Source organism: Cheilinus undulatus, linkage group 13, assembly GCF_018320785.1.
Source record: "Cheilinus undulatus linkage group 13, ASM1832078v1, whole genome shotgun sequence".
NCBI classification, from domain to species: domain Eukaryota; kingdom Metazoa; phylum Chordata; class Actinopteri; order Labriformes; family Labridae; genus Cheilinus; species Cheilinus undulatus.
In genome coordinates this window covers 43,296,055-43,321,245 of record NC_054877.1, presented here as the reverse complement: position 1 = coordinate 43,321,245, position 25,191 = coordinate 43,296,055, and the positions used below count along the sequence as shown (strand labels likewise).

The 25,191-nt window shown below is 40.7% G+C and overlaps 2 protein-coding genes across 2 annotated transcripts; both read left to right on the top strand.

Annotated features, from left to right (window-relative positions):
• Positions 1-426: 426 nt before the first annotated feature.
• Positions 427-10,176, top strand: LOC121520256 (immunoglobulin lambda-1 light chain-like). The gene is made up of 6 exons (XM_041803631.1): positions 427-489; positions 658-987; positions 4,839-4,845; positions 7,042-7,139; positions 9,171-9,476; positions 9,698-10,176. The coding sequence occupies exons 1-6, from the start codon at positions 447-449 to the stop codon at positions 10,003-10,005; spliced, it is 1,092 nt and encodes a 363-aa protein (XP_041659565.1). The 5' UTR covers positions 427-446; the 3' UTR covers positions 10,006-10,176.
• Positions 10,177-16,980: 6,804 nt separating this feature from the next.
• On the top strand, positions 16,981-24,342 carry LOC121520255. Its single transcript, XM_041803630.1, has 4 exons — positions 16,981-17,069; positions 21,137-21,234; positions 23,272-23,577; positions 23,799-24,342. Exons 1-4 carry the CDS (start codon positions 16,981-16,983, stop codon positions 24,068-24,070), a joined length of 765 nt encoding a protein of 254 aa, XP_041659564.1. The 3' UTR covers positions 24,071-24,342.
• The last annotated feature ends 849 nt before the right edge of the window (positions 24,343-25,191 follow it).

Below are 25,191 nucleotides of genomic sequence, written 5' to 3'. Positions count from 1 at the left end.
ACACAAGCCCCATGACCTTTGACCTTTGATTGCATGTGTAAAAGATGCTTTAGTGAACATGTGTGTAAAGTGAGACACTCTGTAGATATTACAGTCACAACCAGTCAGGACTCCATACAGTCATGTTGGAATAGAAACATTTTAGTTTGCACCATAAAGGATTTGAGTAAATGCCACTAACAACAGAAACCCTGAGTTTGAATCAAACATTTGAATCTTTTGGCAGCCCTCGTTCTAATCATCAGAGTTTGTGGTTCTTTCTGTTGTAGTGATGAGCTCAGTCTGTTCTCACATTCACACCTGTTTATGTGCTGCAGAGCTGTCAATCATCCGATCCATCAGAGGCGTCATCAGCGTGCAGCAGTGGTTGATGGGAGTTTAAGAGCTCCGTCTGATTGTCCTGGTTCGTCCTCACTTCTCGTCAGCTTCACCAGAGGAAACACAGAATGATTCTCCTGTCAGCTGTGGCTCTGTGCTGTGTGTGCTCAGGTCGGTGTTTTCAGCCAATCAGGAGCCGGCAAACTTCACATTAAAATAAGCCGCTGCATCATTGCCAGTTGAAATTAGTTTATCTGATAAAATGACAGCTTTATAAAGTTACCTCACTGAGCTGTTTAAAAGTCTGTGTCTAACCTCCATCTGTCTGTGTGTCCACAGCTCTGGTTACCACGGCAGCAAAGCTCCAACAGCCCCCTTTATCACTGACCAGGAACGTTGGAGAAGAAGTCTCCATCAGCTGTGAAGGCTTCAGCGAGTGTTATGACAATCGTGTGCTCTGGCTCCAGAAAACAGGCACAAAAACAACCAGAGTGATTCTGCAGATTGATAGAGGGGATGGTGCCATAAGTAAAAGTTCTTATAATCATCCTCAGAAAAATGATTTCACAGCTGTGAGGAAACAAAACAGTGTTGACCTGCAGATCCAGAGGGTTAAACTCTCTCATTCAGCCTCCTACTACTGCGCCTGTTATAAACGAGTCACCCACAGTGAGAAATGATCCCAGCAGGCTGAACAAAAACCAGCAGATGAACAGAGAGAGCAGGAAACCACAGCGATGAGTCGTCTGTTTCACCTCCTTCACAAACAAAATCAACTGAGAGATTTATTTTCACTGGTGTCAGGGTTTATTATTCTTCTCAGTTTTTCTGTAATGTTCATTTTGTTCAGTGAGTGGATTCAAAGGAGAAACATGATGAGAGTGTTTCTGTGCAGTGGTTGTGAGTCACACTGAGCAGGAGAAAGGAGAGAAGTCTGGCTGCAGACTGTTCATCTCTGATGACCACTCTCACAGACCGTTCATCTGAGACGCTGTATATTTAGACTTTTTCTTTTCCACATTCAACTTTATTCATAAACAAAGTATGGCAGTCACATTCATGAAATAACCACATTGCCAGTGTTGGGTAGTGTTACCTCTGAAACTAACTCTTTAGATTAATGTGTTAGAAACTGAGGAAAGTAATTTGTTATGTTCCTGCATTACCGTCTTTTAAAATAACATATTATTTTACTTTTGCATTACTAAATATTAAAACATTTTAACAACTCGTTCCACATGTCAGCTGTACAAACAACATAATGAAATTGAATGTGTAGACTAGTGTTACTCAACCAAACAGCCAAACTGTTGAAAAATGCCTTTGCAAGAGCCACAGTCTAAATGGTGAAAAGTGGCAAAATTGGTTTAAAGTGTCAATAAAAATAATTGGCAAAAACTGGTTGAAAAAAAGGGCAAAATAGGCATGCAAAGAACAAGTGAAAAGTGGCAAAAATGGGTGCAAAGTCACAAAATATTGTGTTACAGGTGGTCAAAAAGCATAAAAATTGGCAAAAAGTGGCTAAAAGAAGTGGTAACAATGGGCTAAAAACTGCAGAAATTTATTAAAAATGACAAAAATGTAAAAACAGGAGCATCAATTACAACAAAGGCAATGGAAATATACAGATTAAAAAATAAAGGTTGGCAATTAAGCCTGACCATTAAAACCTACTGCAAAAGTGTGGGAAACAAACTGATTAATGTGACTTGCAGTGGATCATTTCTGAGGTCAAAGTTTTCATTTTTAAGGTTTTCTGGGCAATAATATTTCAAATAAGACACAAAAGAGCCAAAAATCATTACAAAAGAGCCACATGTGGCTCAAGAGCCATGCAATGAGTATCAGTGGTGTAGACTCTGCTGTGATTGTACTGCCTAGTTTACGGCCCTTATTCTGTAACTCTGCAGCCTGATAACACCACTAGCAGATATGAAAACCTTTATAGCTCTTTAACATGCTCACAATCTGACAACAACCTGAGCAGAGACATACAGAATCACACAAACACTGATCATAAGTGGAACGGCTGTATCTACAGCTGATTCACTGAAAACAAAACATGAGTTTCTATACTGACGTTCCACCAGGATACTGATCTTACCCGTTTCATCCAAAAATCCAACATAATGGTGATAATTCTACAGTGTTACTCTGTCCTCTCTACCAGCACTAGCTCAATAAACTAGCAACATGTGTGTACTGGCACAGCTGTGCTTACCCTCTACTGGCACACAGCTACGTGCCAACATGCATACAGGAGAGAAAGAAGGACAAACAGAGCAGATGCTTTAGGATTTGGGGCCCCTTGAAAAAGAGATGATCCATCTCAAGGGGCTATTCCATCAATAAATAAATTTACTCTAAATTTACTTCACATTATGTTACTCATTACAAAAAAGTTATCTGAGTACTTTACCAGATTTCTTTATAGCACATTGACCTTGAAACTGCACATTGCAACATTTCATGAATAAAACAGAGGAAAAGGCCTGAGGTCTAAGCTGGGATTAAATGATGTGTAGACCTGTTTGAGTAGTAGTAGCAGAATGAGATTGACCATGTACTATGACATCTGCTTCTGGTCGCAACCTTGAAATTGCAGCTAAGGTGCCTCATGATGGTTGACTAGTTGAATCAGATTGGATGTCTTGAGGATCCAGACACTGCACAGATTTATGCTTCTGGGCTCGAGGCCACTCTTGAAACACCAGATGCCCCTCGAGATTCTCGAGGAGGGGTCTAATTTCTGAAGAAACCATTGATATCATTGAGGCGAGTCACAGGGCAAGACTTGATGGCAAAACTGAACTCTGCAGGAGAATGAGGCATGAGGCTGCAAGGGCAGTCTTGAGAGATGTGAAGGCCAGGGTTCAGGACCTGTTTGAGAAAGTAGAGGGCCAACTAGGCACAAGTAATGCCTGCCCAACTTACAAGCCGTACAGAGATTCAAGGCAGCTCCATCCTCTCCACGTTGCTCTGCAGGAAAGGTGGGGAAAGATATCAAGGACTGATGGTCTGACTACCTTGAGGAGTTGTATCAGAAAGATCTTTCCAGTCGTGAGCTCCAAATGGATGCCACAGATGCAGCGGTTGTGGACCCACCTGTAAGCTGTCATCCACCAACTGTGGAGGAGACTCGACAGGCAGTGAACAAGCTGTAGGCTGGGAGAGCACCAGGTGGATCCTGGCTGAGACGCTCACGGTGGTTGGTGAAACCTCCCTCCTGTGGTTAGATGCTCTCATCTGCTACATATGGAGAACAAGCATCATCCCTACCATCTGGAAGAGTTACATTTTTGTTTCAATCTGGAAGGGAAAGGGTGATGTACAAAAGTGTAACAACTCCAGGGGAAGTACACTTCTCTCATTGGCAAGGTCTTTGCAGTGACACTGCTAAACAGGATCAGTGGTCCTCTAGCAGCCTAAACAGTTGAGCTTACACCTAACAGGTCTACGGTAGACCTCATCCTGGCAGGGTGCTCACCGAGTGCCTTTGGAAATTCAGTAGAGAGTTGTTTACAGCCTATGTTGACACCCAGTAGGTGTTTGAGTCAATTCTGAAGAAACACTAGACTCTTGTGTCCTACAAAGAGGATCAGTGCTCAGACAAGAAATCCTTCATCCTTTACTATTCAATTCAACCACAGATCAATGGGTTGCAAGAAACCAGCACTTGCCAGGGTTGTCAAGTGGGAACCCTCCTTTGTCTGTGTTTTGTCGGTGAGTAGAGATGCCCTCTGGAGGATTCTGGAGTAGAGGACTGCATTGGGTCCCACCTGGTTCCACGGGACCCTACGCAAATCTTGCAGGAGCGGGCGGTTTGAACTTTGCTGCGGACGGGAACGGGCGGCTAAAAAAAAAACTGCAGGATCAGGATGTAGCCTAGTGACAGGATGACGGAGTCAAGAAATGATGTAGAAAAAAGCTCAAACAAGGTCTTTACAATAGAAAAAGAAAACGAGGAAAGTCTGACAAGTTTTGTTTCTGCAGACAATCTCTGATTGAAGAGCAGATTAATATCTGCTGAATACTTAATGACATGCCAAGGAAAGTTTCATAATTAATTATTTCAACAGAAAAAGCAGGTTTTTGTGTTGTTAAAGTTTAGTATTGTTTATGCTGAGTGGCTAAATGAGCTGTCCTTGGTGCTAAAATGCGGCAGATTGACTGACAGCTGTCGCTCAGAGAGAGAGTGAAGGAGAAAGATGCTCTCTGTCAATGGGCGATTGTACATGCTTTTCTGCAGCTGATTCTTTATTTAATCATTTAGATTAATTGGTTGTTTGTAATGGTCAGAAATTCAGCAGGAGTGGGATAAAGAAAGCAATCTCGCGCAGGGCTCTATTCTGGAGCTCTGGTATCCCTCTTGTGCTTGTCAGGCTGATGTTTCCCCTGTAGTCTGGTATAGAGAGTGCTGTGAAGTGTGGTGGCTACATCTCTGATTTCTTTCCAGTTGATTCTGGGGTGTGGCAGGCTTGCATATTATCCCCTATGCTTTTCTGTACCTGTGTGGACAGGAAAATGGTAACAGGGGTGGTGAGCTGTGGAGCCTCATTTGGTAATGTCCAGATCACTGATCTGGACTTTGCTGATGATGCTGTGATCCTCACAGAGACTGTAGATGTCCTTGTGGGGGCTCTGAACTTGCTGAGTGAAGATGGTGGAGTGTTGGGAATGCAGATCTCCAAGACCAGGACTCCATGGGAAACAGCCCTTTTCAAGTCCAGCGACACATTCTCAGTTGGACTGAGGTCTGGACTTTGACCCAGCCACTCCAGAAATTTCACCTTGTTGTCTTTAAACCATTTCTGTTCAGCTTTTGTTGTATGCTTCAGGTCTTGCTGGGAATAAATCGTCTCCCACGCCGTAGTTCTTTTAAAGTCTGAATAAGATATTCCTACAGGACTTTACTATGTTTCGAGTCTCCACATGCCTTTTGGTGAACTCTAGTCCCGATTTAATCTGAGTTTTCTTCTCTTTGCCACTCTCCCATAAAGCTTTGACTGGTGAAGAACCAGGGCAGCCGTTGTCTGCAGAGTCTCTCCCATCTCAGCTGATAAAGCCTGGAACTCCTTCAGAGTAGTCAGAGGTCCCTTGGTGGTCTCTCTCACTAGTCTCCTTCTTGCACAGTCACTCAGTTTGTAAGGACGGTCTGATCTAGACAGATTTACACATTTGCCATGATCATTCTATTTTTAAATGAAATATTTAACTGAACTCTGGGGGATATTCAGTGCCTCAGATTTTTGTTTTGTATCCATCCCCTGACTTATACTTTTCAATCACCTTTTCTCTGAGTTGCTTGGAGTGTTCTTTTGTCTTTATGGTGTAATGGTATCCAGAATTGCTGATGAACCAGTGGCTGGACCTTCCAGACACAGGTGTCTTTATACTGCAATGACTTGAGACACATTCAAAGCACTCAGGTGATCCTCATTTCACTCATTATGAGACTACAGGTGGAGTCAAAATTATTGTTACCCTTCTGTTAAAAAAAGAAAAACCCACAATGGTCCATGAAATAACTTGAAACTGACAAAAGTTATAATAAATATAAATTGACAGAAATTAACTCATGAAAAATGAGACATCGCTGTTGAATTGTTGTTCAACTGGATCAGTTGTGTTCTGGGTCATTATCCTGTTGGAGGACCCATGACCTGTGACTGAGACCAAGCTTTCTGACACTGGCAGCACATCTGGCTCCAGAATGCCTCGATAGTTTTAAGATTTCATTGTACCCTGCACAGATTCCGGACACCCTGTGCCAGATGCAGCAAAGCAGACCCACAACATAACTGAGCCTCCTCTCTTCAGTTTGTCATCAATTTTCCTCTTGCAGCCATTTCCTGGGAGGTTGGCTACAGTCCTGTGGACCTTAAACTTCTGAATAACATGGTCAGCTGTAGTCACAGGAACATCTAGCGGCTTGGAGATGGTCTTATAGCCTCTACCTTTAACATGCTTGTCTAACATTGTCTTTCTGATCTCCTGGGACAACTGTCTCCTTAGCTTTCTTTGCTCCATGTTCAGTGTGATACACAATTCAAGCAATGTCTGATTTCAGTAAATCTTTATTATCACTTTTGTCAGTTTCAAGTTATATCAGTGAACATTGTGGGTTTTTCTTTCCCTAACAGAAGGGTACCAACGATTTGGTCCACGTGTGTACTAGAACCAGTTGACTGGACCTCTTTTGGATTTGGTCAGTCACTTTAAAGGGGGTGAAGATTTATGCAGTCACTTAATTTATATCACATAATTTTATTTAATTGACATTACTTCATAGAGATTGAATCTCGCTTTGGTCTGAGAGAGCTCTTTGTCCTGTTTTTTAATCAAAAGGCCAAATTCTACTGATCATGATTGATTTTTAAAATCAGTAAAAGGGTAAAACATCCAGGGGTGTGGATCCTTTTTATAGTCACTGTAATCCTTCAGATTTAAACTTAATGCCAACATTTAAACATAAATCAGATTTTTCTATCAAGATGCTAGACATGACCAAAAATATCTGAATGAGTCTTTACACTAGTCTATTCCTGCCTCCTTCAGCTCCAGTTTAAACTTTGTGAACTAAAGAAATGGATCAACAGACATCACAACATTAAAAAAGTCAAACTACAATAAAGAGAAGAGGCTTTTATACTGAAATGAACATCAAAGAAGCATGCTGGAGCTGAAATCTGATCCTGAAGCATAAAATGCATTGTTCACCAGGAGCGAGGTTTTTGTCACGGAGTTTTTCACTGTGGGAGTATGGAACTACGACAGCTACTACCTGATCTTTGGCTCAGGAACCAGACTGTTTGTTTCTGGTAAGAATGAACTTTTATTTCCTTCAGTTGTCTAAAATGTGACTCTAGGAGCTTTTTCTTTCTCTGTTGAACACAGTAAATGGTTTTTTTCTTTTGATAAGAGGAGATTGTTCCAGACGTGCAGCTGTAGAGACAAAGGAAAGATTCATGTCCTCTAAAAATATGTTTAAAACTCAGGCAGACAGGTAAAAATATCAATATTTAAATAAAACGTGTAAATGTAATTTTAGTTCTTGAAAAAAACGGTAAATTCATATTTATCTGACACGCCGTATTCAGACGTCTTCTTGGTGAAGTGTTTTCCTTTGTTGCTGTGCTAGACAAACAAAGTTCTAGTTTTAAATGGAGCAACAGTCATACACTAAAAATCTGTTTCTTCAATGTTTTACATTTAAAAGACTGTTTCAAGATAAATCTTTGAAGTATAGATGCATATCATCATATCTGACATTTATAAATGTTTAATGACATAAAATATGAAATAACTGTTGTAGTTTCTGCTGTTTATAGCTCTGATCATCAAATATGATATTGTTAAATAAGCCTAATAGTACACAATTTTGTTAAATGTATTCCAAATTATAAAATGTGTCCTTGTAAGTCAGCATGTAATTATTACTCATTTTCAATTACTTACCCAGGGATTGATTATATTATTTACTTGTCTAATTAGAATAAATAAATGTTGATTGATCGTGTGTAGCTTTTGCTTAGCCAACATGATTTTTGCAAATACAGAAAAAATAAAAAACTGAAAAATCAAATTACAGTGAATAATATGTGTGAGAACCATTTGCAAAAACTCTTTAATTTCAGCTCAGGTTCCTCCCATTTCTCTCAATCTTTGCTGAGATGTTTCTTCACCGTAATTAGAGTCTACCCAAGGCTGTAGCCAGCTCAGAGGTCACCCAGGTCTGGACCTCTGCCATTGTTTTGCAAAATAAGACTGCAAAGGTTGGTACCAAATGGATGTATATATAGTTTGATGGCTTTTACTTTGAAAAGACTCATTCAGATATGTCATCATGTCACCACAGAGAGAGACAGGAATAATAAATAAAGACATTTTTCAGAGACGGAACTCGTTCGCGCGAAGACATGCAGTGAAATGACTGGAAAAAAAGACAAAAACACACCGACCATGGACTGGTGCTGCTGCTGTTGTTACAATATCACCTAAAAGAAATTATTATCATTCAAACTAACAAACTATGTTTGGAAGTAAATCACTGGTCAGGTATATCAAAGAGGAGTCACTCTAAATGACGATGTCATTAGTCTCTACAGTGTTCTTTACACTCTTTTACAGAGAGAGCAAATCAATCCAGAACTGATGTGTTTATTTTCATCCAATCTCTATGTGTAAACACAGTCCCTCCAACATCCTCTTGTGATCATGCTATTAAATTGCTATTGCTATTAAAAGAATAATCAAACACAACAAAATATTAGAGAGACATCTGCCTATCCTGCTCCTGCGAGCACAGCGGCCTCCTTAATTCTCAAATGGAGGAAGTTTAGCGGGACTAGGACTCTTCAAAGAGCTGGCAGCCCGGCCAAACTGAGCGATCAGAGGAGAAGGACTTTAGTAAGAGAGGAGACCAAAAGGGGGAACCATCAGTACAGCAAAATTGTTTCTATAGCAATGAAATAACTAGAATGGCCGTCTGAGGCTGCAGACTCATGCCTAAGCAGCGCCTCTGAGGAACTCACACTCCCATTGATTACTATGGTGTTCAAAATTTCGAAGTCCGAGAAAAACTGAACGGGTGTGCAGATCATCACCAAAATCTAATCGATTTTTCCCTGTCACTATCCCAACATTCCCTGAAAGTTTGGTGAAGATCTGACTTTCTGTTCTTGAGTTATCTTGTACACATTCAAACAAAGAAAGAAAGAAAGATACGGAACCCTTTACATAACCCCCTGCTGATTTCATCGACGTGGGTAACTAATATTTTCTTATAAACACTCACTCCAAGTGATCTAAATAAATGATTGAAACTATTTTTATGTTTTTCTATTCTAAAGCCAATCCGGTGGTTCAGCCTGAGGTGAGCATCTACCCTGCAGCATCCAGATCCCCACTGGAGGAGAAGCGCTTGCTGTGCGTGTCCTCGGCCATGTTTCCTCCTCTGGTCAGGTTCTCCTGGAGGAGACGACAAAAGAAGAGCGGACGTTCAGAGAACCTGCCCTCTTCTGATGAACGGCAGCTCAGAGAGTCTGGATGTACGGCCTCCATCTTAGCGGTGGATCAGAGAGAGAGCGACTCGTATGAATACAGCTGCTCCGTGCAGCACGAGGGAGGGGAAAAAGTGAAGACTCTGGCTCCAACAGGTGACGAAGGCTGGGAGACTCTGGGCAGTTCTGAAGGCTCATTTATGCTCCCTGTATGGATGGAGATAGATCTTTGATTGATGTAGAGTACCGACTGAAGGCTTTGTCCAGATCAGTACCAACATAGAGCATAAATGAGCCTTTACTCTGCTTCATTTAATGATTCTGTCAAAGAGAGAAACAAACTGATGACTGACGCGGTTTTACTTTTTCTGTTACAGAATTTCCAACGTCTCTAGAACCTCCAACATCTCCTCCAACATCTCCTCCAACATCTCCTCCAACATCTCCTCCAACATCCTCTCCTCCGTCACCTTCACCATCACTTTCACCAGCTCCTCCATCTCCATCACTTCCTCCATCCCCGTCTCCGTCTGTGTCTCCGTCTGTGTCTGTGTACAAGCTGAGGCTGCTCCTGCTGCTCTACACGCTGCTGATAGTGAAGAGTCTGGTCTACTGCTGTGGACTCTTCCTGATGACCGTCCTCAGGAACAAGAGACCGTCCACAGACTGCAGACAGGCTGGGTGACTGTAACCATCATCATCTCATCAGTTCATCTCATTGACTACTAATACTTATTGTCAATGATGACTTTATCTAATTAGAAGTAGTCTGACAACATTTAGTGGAAACATTTTACAACAAGGTTCACAAAACTTGGTACAGCTAACAGGAAACCAGTGATTAACTCCTCGCTGTGATGCTCAACTTTAGAGCAACAAACACAAAAATACATTTTAACACTTATTGAAAAAGTGTACAGGAAGACATTTAGATAAATAATAAAATATTAAAGCAGTATCAAACAGGTCATAAAAGATGAGTGAAAATAAATAAATTGATAAGTTCATTGTGTGTATTTTCCAGCAGGTTGTTCCTCTTCAACAGTGTTGATGTAAAGTTGTACGCCGATGATTCTCTTGTTTAAAACTGTAAAAATAAAAATGTTACACAGCAGCTTCATCAGAGGATGAACACTGAATGTTCACAATAATAGCCTGTGTTTCTATTATTTTATTTTATTTTATAGATCATGTTTGCTTTGGTTTCAGGTGTGATGTAAAATGTACTGTTTTTCTGCTTTTATTGAAACCATGTGTAAATATTTCTATACAGAATCAGAAACAGCAAAATAAAATGATTAAAGAAATTATTTTAAAAATGTAATATTATGAAGTAACATAGCTGCACTTTAGAATTAAATTTCTAATTTTAATTTTATTTGAAAAAATGAAGAAAAGCAACAATAAATATATATTTTAATGTTTATTTAGATACATGTTTAAGTGTCATCCTTTCAAAATAAAAGTCTGTTATAAAGTTAATGAGGGTAATGATAAAATCTGTGTAAATGTCATCTTACTCCTTTTCAAACATGTACCATTCATTTCATATTGGATAAGCTGATAGTGTGAATAGGTTTACTTTATTATTGTTTTGAATGAGTTTTTATGATCATTTTCATGACTCCAATATTTGGCTGAAATAAAGATGAATTTCAAAGTATCAGAGCAGACTGAAGGTGTTTGTCTCAGCTCAGAGCTCATCATTAAACAGTTTCTCTAAGAGGTTTAAAACTGAAGATCAAACCTGAGAAAGAAGTCAGAACAAACTCAACTTCCTGTTGATTCAAAGGCTGTAACTGTCACTGTGTGATGAAGGAGAAAAACCTCAGGTAACGGTGAGGAGGAGTCAGAGAGAGGAAACCACAGAGCTGCTGCAGACCACACGTGATGCTGAGAGTTTAATAAGTCCTAATAACCAAGCACAACATTAACAGGCCTGCTGAAGACATGATTTTATATACAGAATGATCATTATTTCAGCTGCACCGAGGACACAGAGGGCTGGAGTTAACCCTAGCTGTCATTGGATGAGAGGTGGGGTACAACATGGACTGTCACCAGCCAATCACAGGGCTTTCATGTAGAGATAAACAACCAGGCACTCTCACACCTATGGGCAATTTAGAGTCATGAGTTAACCCAACCTGGAGTACTCAGAGAGAAGTCATGCATGCACAGGGAGAAGATGCAAACTCTGTAGAGAAAGACCCTGTCCAACCAGGACTGGAACATTCCTGCTGTGAGGCAGCAGCACTAACCACTTGAGCACCATGCAGCCCTCAATGAGGGCCAGGGAGAGGAAAAGACGTGTTTGGAGCAGTTAGCTGTGCAGACACTTGAGGGCAGCAGAGGGAAGGTTGTCATCTACACTGAACACAACGTGGTACTGTTATATAAACCAGTGGTTCTCAACTTGTGGGTCGGGACCCAAGAGTGGGTCACTAAGCCATTTTTATTGGGTCACGGATGCGTGCCTGGGAAGAAAAATTGTGCCAAATCGTCTATGAGACTCTATAACATGCATGTTTTGTCCTGTTTCATTGTTTTGTTAACCCCTTTGTACTGTCTAAAGCCCAAGCTCTACTATTTTTTATTAAATCTGATTGAACCAAAAACAATTTCCAACATTTGGGTTGCAATTCTTCTTCAGGAGTTGATAGTGGTTCCAGTGACTCAACCAGTTGAAAACCACTGATAGAGTCTTTAATATGAGGAGGAACTGCAGCAAAAATCTTAAGAATATTTGAATTATACTGTTAATCAGATTAAACCAGAACTACTGCCTGGTGTTTGTACATTGCTGTGAAGTTTCCATTTACAGTGTAACCTCAGTAGTGGGTCGAGAAGTCTGTGGTGTTTTCTGTGGTAGAAATGTTATAACTAAGGGCTGACCATGAGGCCTGGAGAATTTTTACCTTTGACCATCAGAATCTAATCTGTTCACTCCTGACTGATAGTGAACATTTGTGCAAAGTTTGAACTAAATCACTCAAAACATTCAGGAGATATTGCATTCACAAGTGAGGGATGTACACAAGCTTTGACCTTCAAAATCTAATCAGTTCTTTCTGAACCCTTCAAGCCCTGAGCTGATTTATAACCATTCTGTCTCTCCTGGACTTTTTGTCTTTAAAAGCTTAAACACATCAACCCTGTGATGCACAGTCAAGCTCTAAACATCCTTGTTTTCAGGACAGCTGGGCTTTAAGAATATGTGTGCTGCAGTAATGACCATGAATTAAAGAAAAGTTCTGGGACTGTAAAGACAAAAGAAAAAGCTTAACGGAAATTAAAGCTGAAAGAGTTTTGAGTGTCACACAGAAAACAAAAATGATAAAGACTTTTTAAACAGTCTTGTTCTTCTTTGTATTGGCTCTATTTGTGCCATTACTCAAAGCTGTTCCTGTCTGCAGAGACACAGAGGGACACATCACAGGCTCTCTGTCTCTCTTTCTCTCCATTATGAGCTTTTCAGGTCGTCTCCTGATATGATGGATAGCATTAGCCACTAGCGGCAGAAACAGTTATAAATGGTTTAAAAATGTATAAAAAGACGTTCAGTATCAGAGTTATTGTTGTGGATTTCATCTATAAAGTCCCAGGTAAGTCTTTCAATCAATCAATCAATCAATCAAACTTTATTTATAAAGCGCTTTTCATACATGACATGTAACTCAAAGTGCTGTACATGGACAAATTAAAAACATTCCCTCAAACCCACCCACCCCCACCTTTTGCGTAATATAGACAATTAGAGTCATTCCCTCACACCCACACACCCGCAACCACCCTACAGACAACAGTTACATGTGCACCCACTTACACCCACTCACACACACTGTTTCACAAACACACACAAAAATAGTGGACATTAGGCTGAGTACAAGAGGCTGAGTACAGATGAACCAGTTGAGAGCTCCAGGCTGGCTAGAAAAGCCTCCATAAGAGCTACAAAGGCATGGATGGTGTCACTGAAACGTTAAACCAGCAGGCTGCAAGAGGGGAGAAAAGTGGCAACGATTTATGGTTCAAAAGTTATTTAACTTGTCTCTTCTCATCGTATACAACAATATTGGTCTGTCTTCAATCAGGGCAGTTAGAGGAAAATCACAGAGTTCTTGAAGATGTTAAAGAGGGCCGACACTGCAAGAGATTGACCTAACACCCAGTGACCTTGACCTTTGACCTACAGAAGAGTTCATCTATGTGTGGAGGTAAACGTGGGCAACGTTCAAAGAAAATGCACGTTTGAGATACTGCATTCACAAGCAAGGGATGAACACAAGCCCCATGACCTTTGACCTTTGATTGCATGTGTAAAAGATGCTTTAGTGAACATGTGTGTAAAGTGAGACACTCTGTAGATATTACAGTCACAACCAGTCAGGACTCCATACAGTCATGTTGGAATAGAAACATTTTAGTTTGCACCATAAAGGATTTGAGTAAATGCCACTAACAACAGAAATCCTGAGTTTGAATCAAACATTTGAATCTTTTGGCAGCCCTCGTTCTAATCATCAGAGTTTGTGGTTCTTTCTGTTGTAGTGATGAGCTCAGTCTGTTCTCACATTCACACCTGTTTATGTGCTGCAGAGCTGTCAATCATCCTCAGAGGCCTCATCAGCGTGCAGCAGTGGCTGATGGGAGTTTAAGAGCTCCGTCTGATCGTCCTGGTTCGTCCTCACTTCTCGTCAGCTTCACCAGAGGAAACACAGAATGATTCTCCTGTCTGCTGTGGCTCTGTGCTGTGTGTGCTCAGGTCTGTGTTTTCAGCCAATCAGGAGCCGGCCAACTTCACATTAAAATAAGCCGCTTCATCATTGCCAGTTGTATTTAGTTTATCTGATAAAATGACAGCCTTATAAAGTTACTTCACTGAGCTGTTTAAAAGTCTGTGTCTAACCTCCATCTGTCTGTGTGTCTACAGCTCTGGTTACCACAGCAGCAAAGCTCCAACAGCCCCCTTTATCACTGACCAGGAACGTTGGAGAAGAAGTCTCCATCAGCTGTGAAGGCTTCAGCGAGTGTTCTGACAATCGTGTGCTCTGGCTCCAGAAAACAGGCACAAAAACAACCAGAGTGATTCTGCAGATTGATAGAGGGGATGGTGCCATAAGTAAAAGTTCTTATAATCATCCTCAGAAAAATGATTTCACAGCTGTGAGGAAACAAAACAGTGTTGACCTGCAGATCCAGAGGGTTAAACGCTCTCATTCAGCCTCCTACTACTGCGCCTGTTGGAAATATGTCAGCCACAGTGAGAAATGATCCCAGCAGGCTGAACAAAAACCAGCAGATGAACAGAGAGAGCAGGAAACCACAGTGATGAGTCGTCTGTTTCACCTCCTTCACAAACAAAATCAACTGAGAGAATTATTTTCACTGGTGTCAGGGTTTATTATTCTTCTCAGTTTTTCTGTAATGTTCATTTTGTTCAATGAGTGGATTCAAAGGAGAAACATGATGAGAGTGTTTCTGTGCAGTGGTTGTGAGTCACACTGAGCAGGAGAAAGGAGAGAAGTCTGGCTGCAGACTGTTCATCTCTGATGACCACTCTCACAGACCGTTCATCTGAGACGCTGTATATTTAGACTTTTTCTTTTTCACATTCAACTTTGTTGATAAACAAAGTATGGCAAACACATTCATGAAATAACCACATTACCAGTGTTGGGTAGTGTTACCTCTGAAACTAACTCTTTAGATTAATGTGTTAAAAACTGAGGAAAGTAATTTGTTATGTTCCTGCATTACCGTCTTTTAAAATAACATATTATTTTACTTTTGCATTACTAAATATTAAAACATTTTAACAACTCGTTCCACATGTCAGCTGTACAAACAACATAATGAAATTGAATGTGTAGACTAGTGTTACTCAACCAAACAGCCAAACTGTTGAAAAATGCCTTTGCAAGAGCCACAGTCTAAATGGTGAAAAGTGGCAAAATTGGTTTAAAGTGTCAATAAAAATAATTGGCAAAAACTGGTTGAAAAAAAGGGCAAAATAGGCATGCAAAAAACAAGTGAAAAGTGGCAAAAATGGTTGCAAAGTCACAAAATATTGTGTTACAGGTGGTCAAAAAGCATAAAAATTGGCAAAAAGTGGCTAATAGAAGTGGTAACAATGGGCTAAAAACTGCAGAAATTTATTAAAAATGACAAAAATGTAAAAACAGGAGCATCAGTTAGCAAAAGCAAAAGAAATATACAGATTAAAAAATAAAGGTTGGCAATTAAGTCTGACCATTAAAACCTACTGCGAAAGTGTGGGAAACAAACTGATTAATGTGACTTGCAGTGGATCATTTCTGAGGTCAAAGTTTTCATTTTTAAGGTTTTCTGGGCAATAATATTTCAAATAAGACATAAAAGAGCCAAAAGTCATTACAAAAGAGCCACATGTGGCTCAAGAGCCATGCAATGAGTATCAGTGGTGTAGACTCTGCTGTGATTGTACTGCCTAGTTTACGGCCCTTATTCTGTAACTCTGCAGCCTGATAACACCACTAGCAGATATGAAAACCTTTATAGCTCTTTAACATGCTCACAATCTGACAACAACCTGAGCAGAGACATACAGAATCACACAAACACTGATCATAAGTGGAAGAGCTGTACAGCTGATTCAATGAAAACAAATCATGAGTTTCTATACTGACGTTCCACCAGGATACTGATCTTACCCGTTTCATCCAAAAATCCAACATAATGGTGATAATTCTACAGTGTTACTCTGTCCTCTCTACCAGCACTAGCTCAATAAACTAGCAACATGTGTGTACTGGCACAGCTGTGCTTACCCTCTACTGGCACACAGCTACGTGCCAACATGCATACAGGCGAGAAAGAAGGACAAACAGAGCAGATGCTTTAGGATTTGGGGCCCCCTTGAAAACGAGATGGTCCATCTCAAGGGGCTATTCCATCAATAAATAAATTTACTCTAAATTTACTTCACATTATGTTACTCATTACAAAAAAGTAATCTGAGTACTCTACCAGATTTTTTTATAACACATTGACCTTGAAACTGCACATTGCAACATTTAATGAATAAAACAGAGGAAAAGGCCTGAGGTCTAAGCTGGGATTAAATGATGTGTAGACCTGTTTGAGTAGTAGTAGCAGAATGAGATTGACCATGTACTATGACATCTGCTTCTGGTCGCAACCCTGAAATTGCGGCTAAGGTGCCTCATGATGGTTGACTAGTTGAATCAGATTGGATGCCTTGAGGATCCAGACACTGCACAGATTTATGCGTCTGGGCTCGAGGCCACTCTTGAAACACCAGATGCCCCTCGAGATTCTCGAGGAGGGGTCTAATTTCTGAGGAAACCATTGATATCACTGAGGCGAGTCACAGGGCAAGACTTGATGGCAAAACTGAACTCTGCAGGAGAGTGAGGCATGAGGCTGCAAGGGCAGTCTTGAGAGATGTGAAGGCCAGGGTTCAGGACCTGTTTGAGAAAGTAGAGGGCCAACTAGGCACAAGTAATGCCTGCCCAACTTACAAGCCGTACAGAGATTCAAGGCAGCTCCATCCTCTCCACGTTGCTCTGCAGGAAAGGCGGGGAAAGATATCTAGGACTGATGGTCTGACTACCTTGAGGAGTTGTATCAGAAAGATCTTTCCAGTCATGAGCTCCAAATGGATGCCACAGATGCAGCGGTTGTGGACCCACCTGTAAGCTGTCATCCACCAACTGTGGAGGAGACTCGACAGGCAGTGAACAAGCTGTAGGCTGGGAGAGCACCAGGTGGATCCTGGCTGAGATGCTCACGGTGGTTGGTGAAACCTCCCTCCTGTGGTTAGATGCTCTCATCTGCTACATATGGAGAACAAGCATCATCCCTACCATCTGGAAGAGTTACATTTTTGTTTCAATCTGGAAGGGAAAGGGTGATGTACAAAAGTGTAACAACTCCAGGGGAAGTACACTTCTCTCAGTGGCAAGGTCTTTGCAGTGACACTGCTAAACAGGATCAGTGGTCCTCTAGCAGCCTAAACAGTTGAGCTTACACCTAAAAGGTCTACGGTAGACCTCATCCTGGCAGAGTGCTCACCGAGCGCCTTTGGAAATTCAGTAGAGAGTTGTTTACAGCCTATGTTGACTCCCAGAAGGTGTTTGAGTCAATTCTGAAGAAACACTAGACTCTTGTGTCCTACAAAGAGGATCAGTGCTCAGACAAGAAATCCTTCATCCTTTACTATTCAATTCAACCACAGATCAATGGGTACGTAGAAACCAGCACTTGCCAGGGTTGTCAAGTGGGAGCCCTCCTTTGTCTGTGTTTTGTCGGCGAGTAGAGATGCCCTCTGGAGGATTCTGGAGTAGAGGACTGCATTGGGTCCCACCGGGTTCCACGGGACCCTACGCAAATCTTGCAGGAGCGGGCGGTTTGAACTTTGCTGCGGACGGGAACAGGCAGCTAAAAAAAAACTGCAGGATCAGGATGTAGCATAGCGACAGGATGACGGAGTCAAGAAATGATGTAGAAAAGAAGCCCAAACAAGGTCTTTACAACAGAAAAAGAAAACAAGGAAAGTCTGACAAGTTTTGATTCTGCAGACAATCTCTGATTGAAGAGCAGATTAATATCTGCTGAATACTCAATGACATGCCAAGGACAGTTTCATAATTAATTATTTCAACAGAAAAAGCAGGTTTTTGTGTTGTTAAAGTTTAGTATTGTTTATGCTGAGACTGGCTAAATGAGCTGTCCTTGGTGCTAAAACGCGGCAGATTAACTGACAGCTGTCGCTCAGAGAGAGAGTGAGGGAGAGAGATGCTCTCTGTCAATGGGTGATTGTACATGCTTCTCTTCAGCTGATTCTTTATTTAATCCTTTAGATTAATAGGTTGTTTGCAGTCACATGATCTTCTTGGCCTGATTTTGCACAAGGCACTATTATTCGTTTTTGATGTATTCTGTGACACTTTTGTTTCCTCTACCACTGGAACAACACCTGGTCTGCGTTATGGGACCTGAAGATTTACAAATTAGGCACTGCCCATCTCTCGGGACGGTTGAAGACACAAAATCAATGCATCTCTATTATTGTGCGGGCATGAATTCTCATGGTTTTGCGGGAGCGGACGGGAGTGTTACACACACGTTGCAGTTGCGCACAGTAATGGTCAAAAATTCAGCAGGAATGGGCAGGAGCGGGATAAAGAAAACAACCTCACGCAGGGCTCTATTCTGGAGCTCTGGTATCCCACTTGTGCTTGTCAGGCTGATGTTTCCCCTGTAGTCTGGTACAGAGAGTGCTGTGAAGTGTGGTGGCTCCATCTCTGATTTCTTTCCAGTTGATTCTGGGGTGTGGCAGGCTTGCGTATTATCCCCTATGCTTTTCTGTACCTGTGTGGACAGGAAAATGGTAACAGGGGCGGTGAGCTGTGGAGCCTCATTTGGCGATGTCCAGATCACTGATCTGGACTTTGCTGATGATGCTGTGATCCTCACAGAGACTATAGATGTCCTTGTGGGGGCTCTGAACTTGCTGAGTGAAGATGGTGCAGTGTTGGGAATGCACATCTCCAAGACCAGGACTCCATGGGAAACAGCCCTTTTCAAGTCCAGCGACAAATTCTCAGTTGGACTTCTCAAAAGTCTGGACTTTGACCCAGCCACTCCAGAAATTTCACCTTGTTGTCTTTAAACCATTTCTGTTCAGCTTTTGTTGTATGCTTCAGGTCTTGCTGGGAATAAATCGTCTCTCACGCCGTAGTTCTCTTAAAGTCTGAATAAGATTGTCCTACAGGACTTTACTATGTTTCGTCACATTCATTTTAGTCTCTACCTTTACAAGCCTTCCAGGGTGAGCTGCCAAGATGAATACCCACAGCATGATGCTGCCACCACTGTACTTCACAGTGGGGCAGGTTTGTGGTGATGTACAGGGTTTGGTGTCCATTAAACAAAGCGTTTTGACTAACTGCCAAAAAGCACCAATTTGGTCTCATCAGACCAAAGAACTTTCTTTCACTTGACCATGGAGTCTCCACATGCCTTTTGGTGAACTGTAGTCCAGATTTAATCTGAGTATTCTTCTCTTTGCCACTCTCCCATAAAGTTTTGACTGGTGAAGAACCAGGGCAGCCGTTGTCTGCAGAGTCTCTCCCATCTCAGCTGATAAAGCCTGGAACTCCTTCAGAGTAGTCACAGGTCCCTTGGTGGTCTCTCTCACTAGTCTCCTTCTTGCACAGTCACTCAGTTTGTGAGGACGGTCTGATCTAGACAGATTTACACATTTGCCATGATCATTCCATTTCTAAATGAAATATTTAACTGAACTCTGGGGGATATTCAGTGCCTCAGATTTTTGTTTTGTATCCATCCCCTGACTTATACTTTTCAATCACCTTTTCTCTGAGTTGCTTGGAGTGTTCCTTTGTCTTTATGGTGTAATGGTATCCAGAATTGCTGATGAACCAGTGACTGGACCTTCCAGACACAGGTGTCTTTATACTGCAATGACTTGAGACACATTCAAAGCACTCAGGTGATCCTCATTTCACTCATTATGAGACTACAGGTGGAGTCAAAATTATTGTTACCCTTCTGTTAAAAAAAGAAAAACCCACAATGGTCCATGAAATAACTTGAAACTGACAAAAGTAATAATAAATATAAATTGACAGAAATTAACTCATGAAAATCAGACATTGCTGTTGAATTGTTGTTCAACTGGATCAGTTGTGTTCTGGGTCATTATCCTGTTGGAGGACCCTTGACCTGTGACTGAGCCCAAGCTTTCTGACACTGGCAGCACATCTGGCTCCACAATGCCTCAATAGTTTTAAGATTTCATTGTACCCTGCACAGATTCCGGACACCCTGTGCCAGATGCAGCAAAGCAGACCCACAACATAACTGAGCCTCCTCTCTTCAGTTTGTCATCAATTTTCCTCTTGCAGCCATTTCCTGGGAAGTTGGCTACAGCCCTGTGGACCTTAAACTTCTGAATAACATGGTCAGCTGTAGTCACAGGAACATCTAGCGGCTTGGAGATGGTCTTATAGCCTTTACCTTTAACATGCTTGTCTACCATTGTCTTTCTGATCTCCTGGGACAACTGTCTCCTTAGCTTTCTGTGCTCCATGTTCAGTGTGGTACACAATTCAAGCAATGTCTGATTTCAGTAAATCTTTGTTTATTATCACTTTTGTCAGTTTCAAGTTATATCAGTGAACATTGTGGGTTTTTCTTTCCTTAACAGAAGGGTACCAACGATTTGGTCCACGTGTGTACTAGAACCAGTTGACTGGACCTCTTTTGGATTTGGTCAGTCACTTTAAAGGGGGTGAAGATTTATGCAGTCACTTAATTTATATCACATATTTTTATTTAACTGACATTACTTCATAGAGATTGAATCTCGCTTTGGTCTGAGAGAGCTCTTTGTCCCATTTTTTAATCAAAAGGCCAAATTCTACTGATCATGATTGATTTTTAAAATCAGTACAAGGGTAAAACATCCAGGGGTGTGGATCCTTTTTATAGTCACTGTAATCCTTCAGATTTAAACTTAATGCCAACATTTAAACATAAATCAGATTTTTCTATCAAGATGCTAGACATGACCAAAAATATCTGAATGAGTCTTTACACTAGTCTATTCCTGCCTCCTTCAGCTCCAGTTTAAACTTTGTGAACTAAAGAAATGGATCAACAGACATCACGACATTAAAAAAGTCAAACTACAATAAAGAGAAAAGACTTTTATACTGAAATGAACATCAAAGAAGCATGCTGGAGCTGAAATCTGATCCTGAAGCATAAAATGCATTGTTCACCAGGAGCGAGGTTTTTGTCACGGAGTTTTTCACTGTGGGAGTATGGAACTACGACAGCTACTACCTGATCTTTGGCTCAGGAACCAGACTGTTTGTTTCTGGTAAGAATGAACTTTTATTTCCTTCAGTTGTCTAAAATGTGACTCTAGAAGCTTTTTCTTTCTCTGTTGAACACAGTAAGTGTTTTTTTTTTTTTTCTGTTGATAAGAGGAGATTGTTCCAGACGTGCAGCTGTAGAGACAAAGGAAAGATTCATGTCCTCTAAAAAGATGTTTAAAACTCAGGCAGACAGGTAAAAATATCAATATTTAAATAAAACGTGTAAATGTAATTTTAGTTCTTGAAAAAAACGGTAAATTCATATTTATCTGACACGCCGTATTCAGACGTCTTCTTGGTGAAGTGTTTTCCTTTGTTGCTGTGCTAGACAAACAAAGTTCTAGTTTTAAATGGAGCAACAGTCATACACTAAAAATCTGTTTCTTCAATGTTTTACATTTAAAAGACTGTTTCAAGATAAATCTTTGAAGTATAGATGCATATCATCATATCTGACATTTATAAATGTTTAATGACATAAAATATGAAATAACTGTTGTAGTTTCTGCTGTTTATAGCTCTGATCATCAAATATGATATTGTTAAATAAGCCTAATAGTACACAATTTTGTTAAATGTATTCCAAATTATAAAATGTGTCCTTGTAAGTCAGCATGTAATTATTACTCATTTTCAATTACTTACCCAGGGATTGATTATATTATTTACTTGTCTAATTAGAATAAATAAATGTTGATTGATCTTGTGTAGCTTTTGCTTAGCCAACATGATTTTTGCAAATACAGAAAAAATAAAAAACTGAAAAATCAAATTACAGTGAATAATATGTGTGAGAACCATTTGCAAAAACTCTTTAATTTCAGCTCAGGTTCCTCCCATTTCTCTCAATCTTTGCTGAGATGTTTCTTCACCGTAATTAGAGTCTACCCAAGGCTGTAGCCAGCTCAGAGGTCACCCAGGTCTGGACCTCTGCCATTGTTTTGCAAAATAAGACTGCAAAGGTTGGTACCAAATGGATGTATATATAGTTTGATGGCTTTTACTTTGAAAAGACTCATTCAGATATGTCATCATGTCACCACAGAGAGAGACAGGAATAATAAATAAAGACATTTTTCAGAGACGGAACTCGTTCGCGCGAAGACATGCAGTGAAATGACTGGAAAAAAAGACAAAAACACACCGACCATGGACTGGTGCTGCTGCTGTTGTTACAATATCACCTAAAAGAAATTATTATCATTCAAACTAACAAACTATGTTTGGAAGTAAATCACTGGTCAGGTATATCAAAGAGGAGTCGCTCTAAATGACGATGTCATTAGTCTCTACAGTGTTCTTTACACTCTTTTACAGAGAGAGCAAATCAATCCAGAACTGATGTGTTTATTTTCATCCAATCTCTATGTGTAAACACAGTCCCTCCAACATCCTCTTGTGATCATGCTATTAAATTGCTATTGCTATTAAAAGAATAATCAAACACAACAAAATATTAGAGAGACATCTGCCTATCCTGCTCCTGCGAGCACAGCGGCCTCCTTAATTCTCAAACGGAGGAAGTTTAGCGGGACTAGGACTCTTCAAAGAGCTGGCAGCCCGGCCAAACTGAGCGATCAGAGGAGAAGGACTTTAGTAAGAGAGGAGACCAAAAGGGGGAACCATCAGTACAGCAAAATTGTTTCTATAGCAATGAAATAACTAGAATGGCCGTCTGAGGCTGCAGACTCATGCCTAAGCAGCGCCTCTGAGGAACTCACACTCCCATTGATTACTATGGTGTTCAAAATTTCGAAGTCCGAGAAAAACTGAACGGGTGTGCAGATCATCACCAAAATCTAATCGATTTTTCCCTGTCACTATCCCAACATTCCCTGAAAGTTTGGTGAAGATCTGACTTTCTGTTCTTGAGTTATCTTGTACACATTCAAACAAAGAAAGAAAGAAAGATACGGAACCCTTTACATAACCCCCTGCTGATTTCATCGACGTGGGTAACTAATATTTTCTTATAAACACTCACTCCAAGTGATCTAAATAAATGATTGAAACTATTTTTATGTTTTTCTATTCTAAAGCCAATCCGGTGGTTCAGCCTGAGGTGAGCATCTACCCTGCAGCATCCAGATCCCCTCTGGAGGAGAAGCGCTTGCTGTGCGTGTCCTCGGCCATGTTTCCTCCTCTGGTCAGGTTCTCCTGGAGGAGACGACAAAAGAAGAGCGGACGTTCAGAGAACCTGCCCTCTTCTGATGAACGGCAGCTCAGAGAGTCTGGATGTACGGCCTCCATCTTAGCGGTGGATCAGAGAGAGAGCGACTCGTATGAATACAGCTGCTCCGTGCAGCACGAGGGAGGGGAAAAAGTGACAACTCTGGCTCCAACAGGTGATGAAGGCTGGGAGACTCTGGGCAGTTCTGAAGGCTCATTTATGCTCCCTGTATGGATGGAGATAGATCTTTGATTGATGTAGAGTACTGACTGAAGGCTTTGTCCATATCAGTACCAACATAGAGCATAAATGAGCCTTTACTCTGCTTCATTTAATGATTCTGTCAAAGAGAGAAACAAACTGATGACTGACGCGGTTTTACTTTTTCTGTTACAGAATTTCCAACGTTTCTAGAACCTTCAACATCACTGCCAACATCTCCTCCAACATCCTCTCCACCGTCACCTTCACCATCACTTTCACCAGCTCCTCCATCTCCATCACTTCCTCCATCCCCGTCTCCGTCTGTGTCTGTGTACAAGCTGAGGCTGCTCCTGCTGCTCTACACGCTGCTGATAGTGAAGAGTCTGGTCTACTGCTGTGGACTCTTCCTGATGACCGTCCTCAGGAACAAGAGACTGTCCACAGACTGCAGACAGGCTGGGTGACTGTAACCATCATCATCTCATCAGTTCATCTCATTGACTACTAATACTTATTGTCAATGATGACTTTATCTAATTAGAAGTAGTCTGACAACATTTAGTGGAAACATTTTACAAGGTTCACAAAATTTGGTACAGCTAACAGGAAACCAGTGATTAACTCCTCGGTGTGATGCTCAACTTTAGAGCAACAAACACAAAAAAACATTTTAACACTTATTGAAAAAGTGTACAGGGAGATATTTAGATAAATAATAAAATATTAAAGCAGTATCAAACAGGTCATAAAAGATGAGAAAAATAAATAAATTGATAAGTTCATTGTGTGTATTTTCCAGCAGGTTGTTCCTCTTCAACAGTGTTGATGTAAAGTTGTACGCCGATGATTCTCTTGTTTAAAACTGTAAAAATAAAAATGTTACACAGCAGCTTCATCAGAGGAGATGAACACTGAATGTTCACAATAATAGCCTGTGTTTCTATTATTTTATTTTATTTTATTTTATTTTATTTTATAGATCATGTTTGCTTTGGTTTCAGGTGTGATGTAAAATGTACTGTTTTTCTGCTTTTATTGAAACCATGTGTAAATATTTCTATACAGAATCAGAAACAGCAAAATAAAATGATTATTATGGTCATTTAAATGACTCCAATATCTGGCTGAAATAAAGATGAATTTCAAAGTATCAGAGCAGACTGAAGGTGTTTGTCTCAGCTCAGAGCTCATCATTAAACAGTTTCTCTAAGAGGTTTAAAACTGAAGATCAAACCTGAGAAAGAAGTCAGAACAAACTCAACTTCCTGTTGATTCAAAGGCTGTAACTGTCACTGTGTGATGAAGGAGAAAAACCTCAGGTAACGGTGAGGAGGAGTCAGAGAGAGGAAACCACAGAGCTGCTGCAGACCACACGTGATGCTGAGAGTTTAATAAGTCCTAATAACCAAGCACAACATTAACAGGCCTGCTGAAGACATGATTTTATATACAGAATGATCATTATTTCAGCTGCACTCCACACCTGATCAGTTTAAAGACAGAATCAGACAAATATGTTTGTTTTATACATCACATGTGGAGGCAATTAGGAGTTAGCAATTAACCCAACCATCATGTTTTTGAA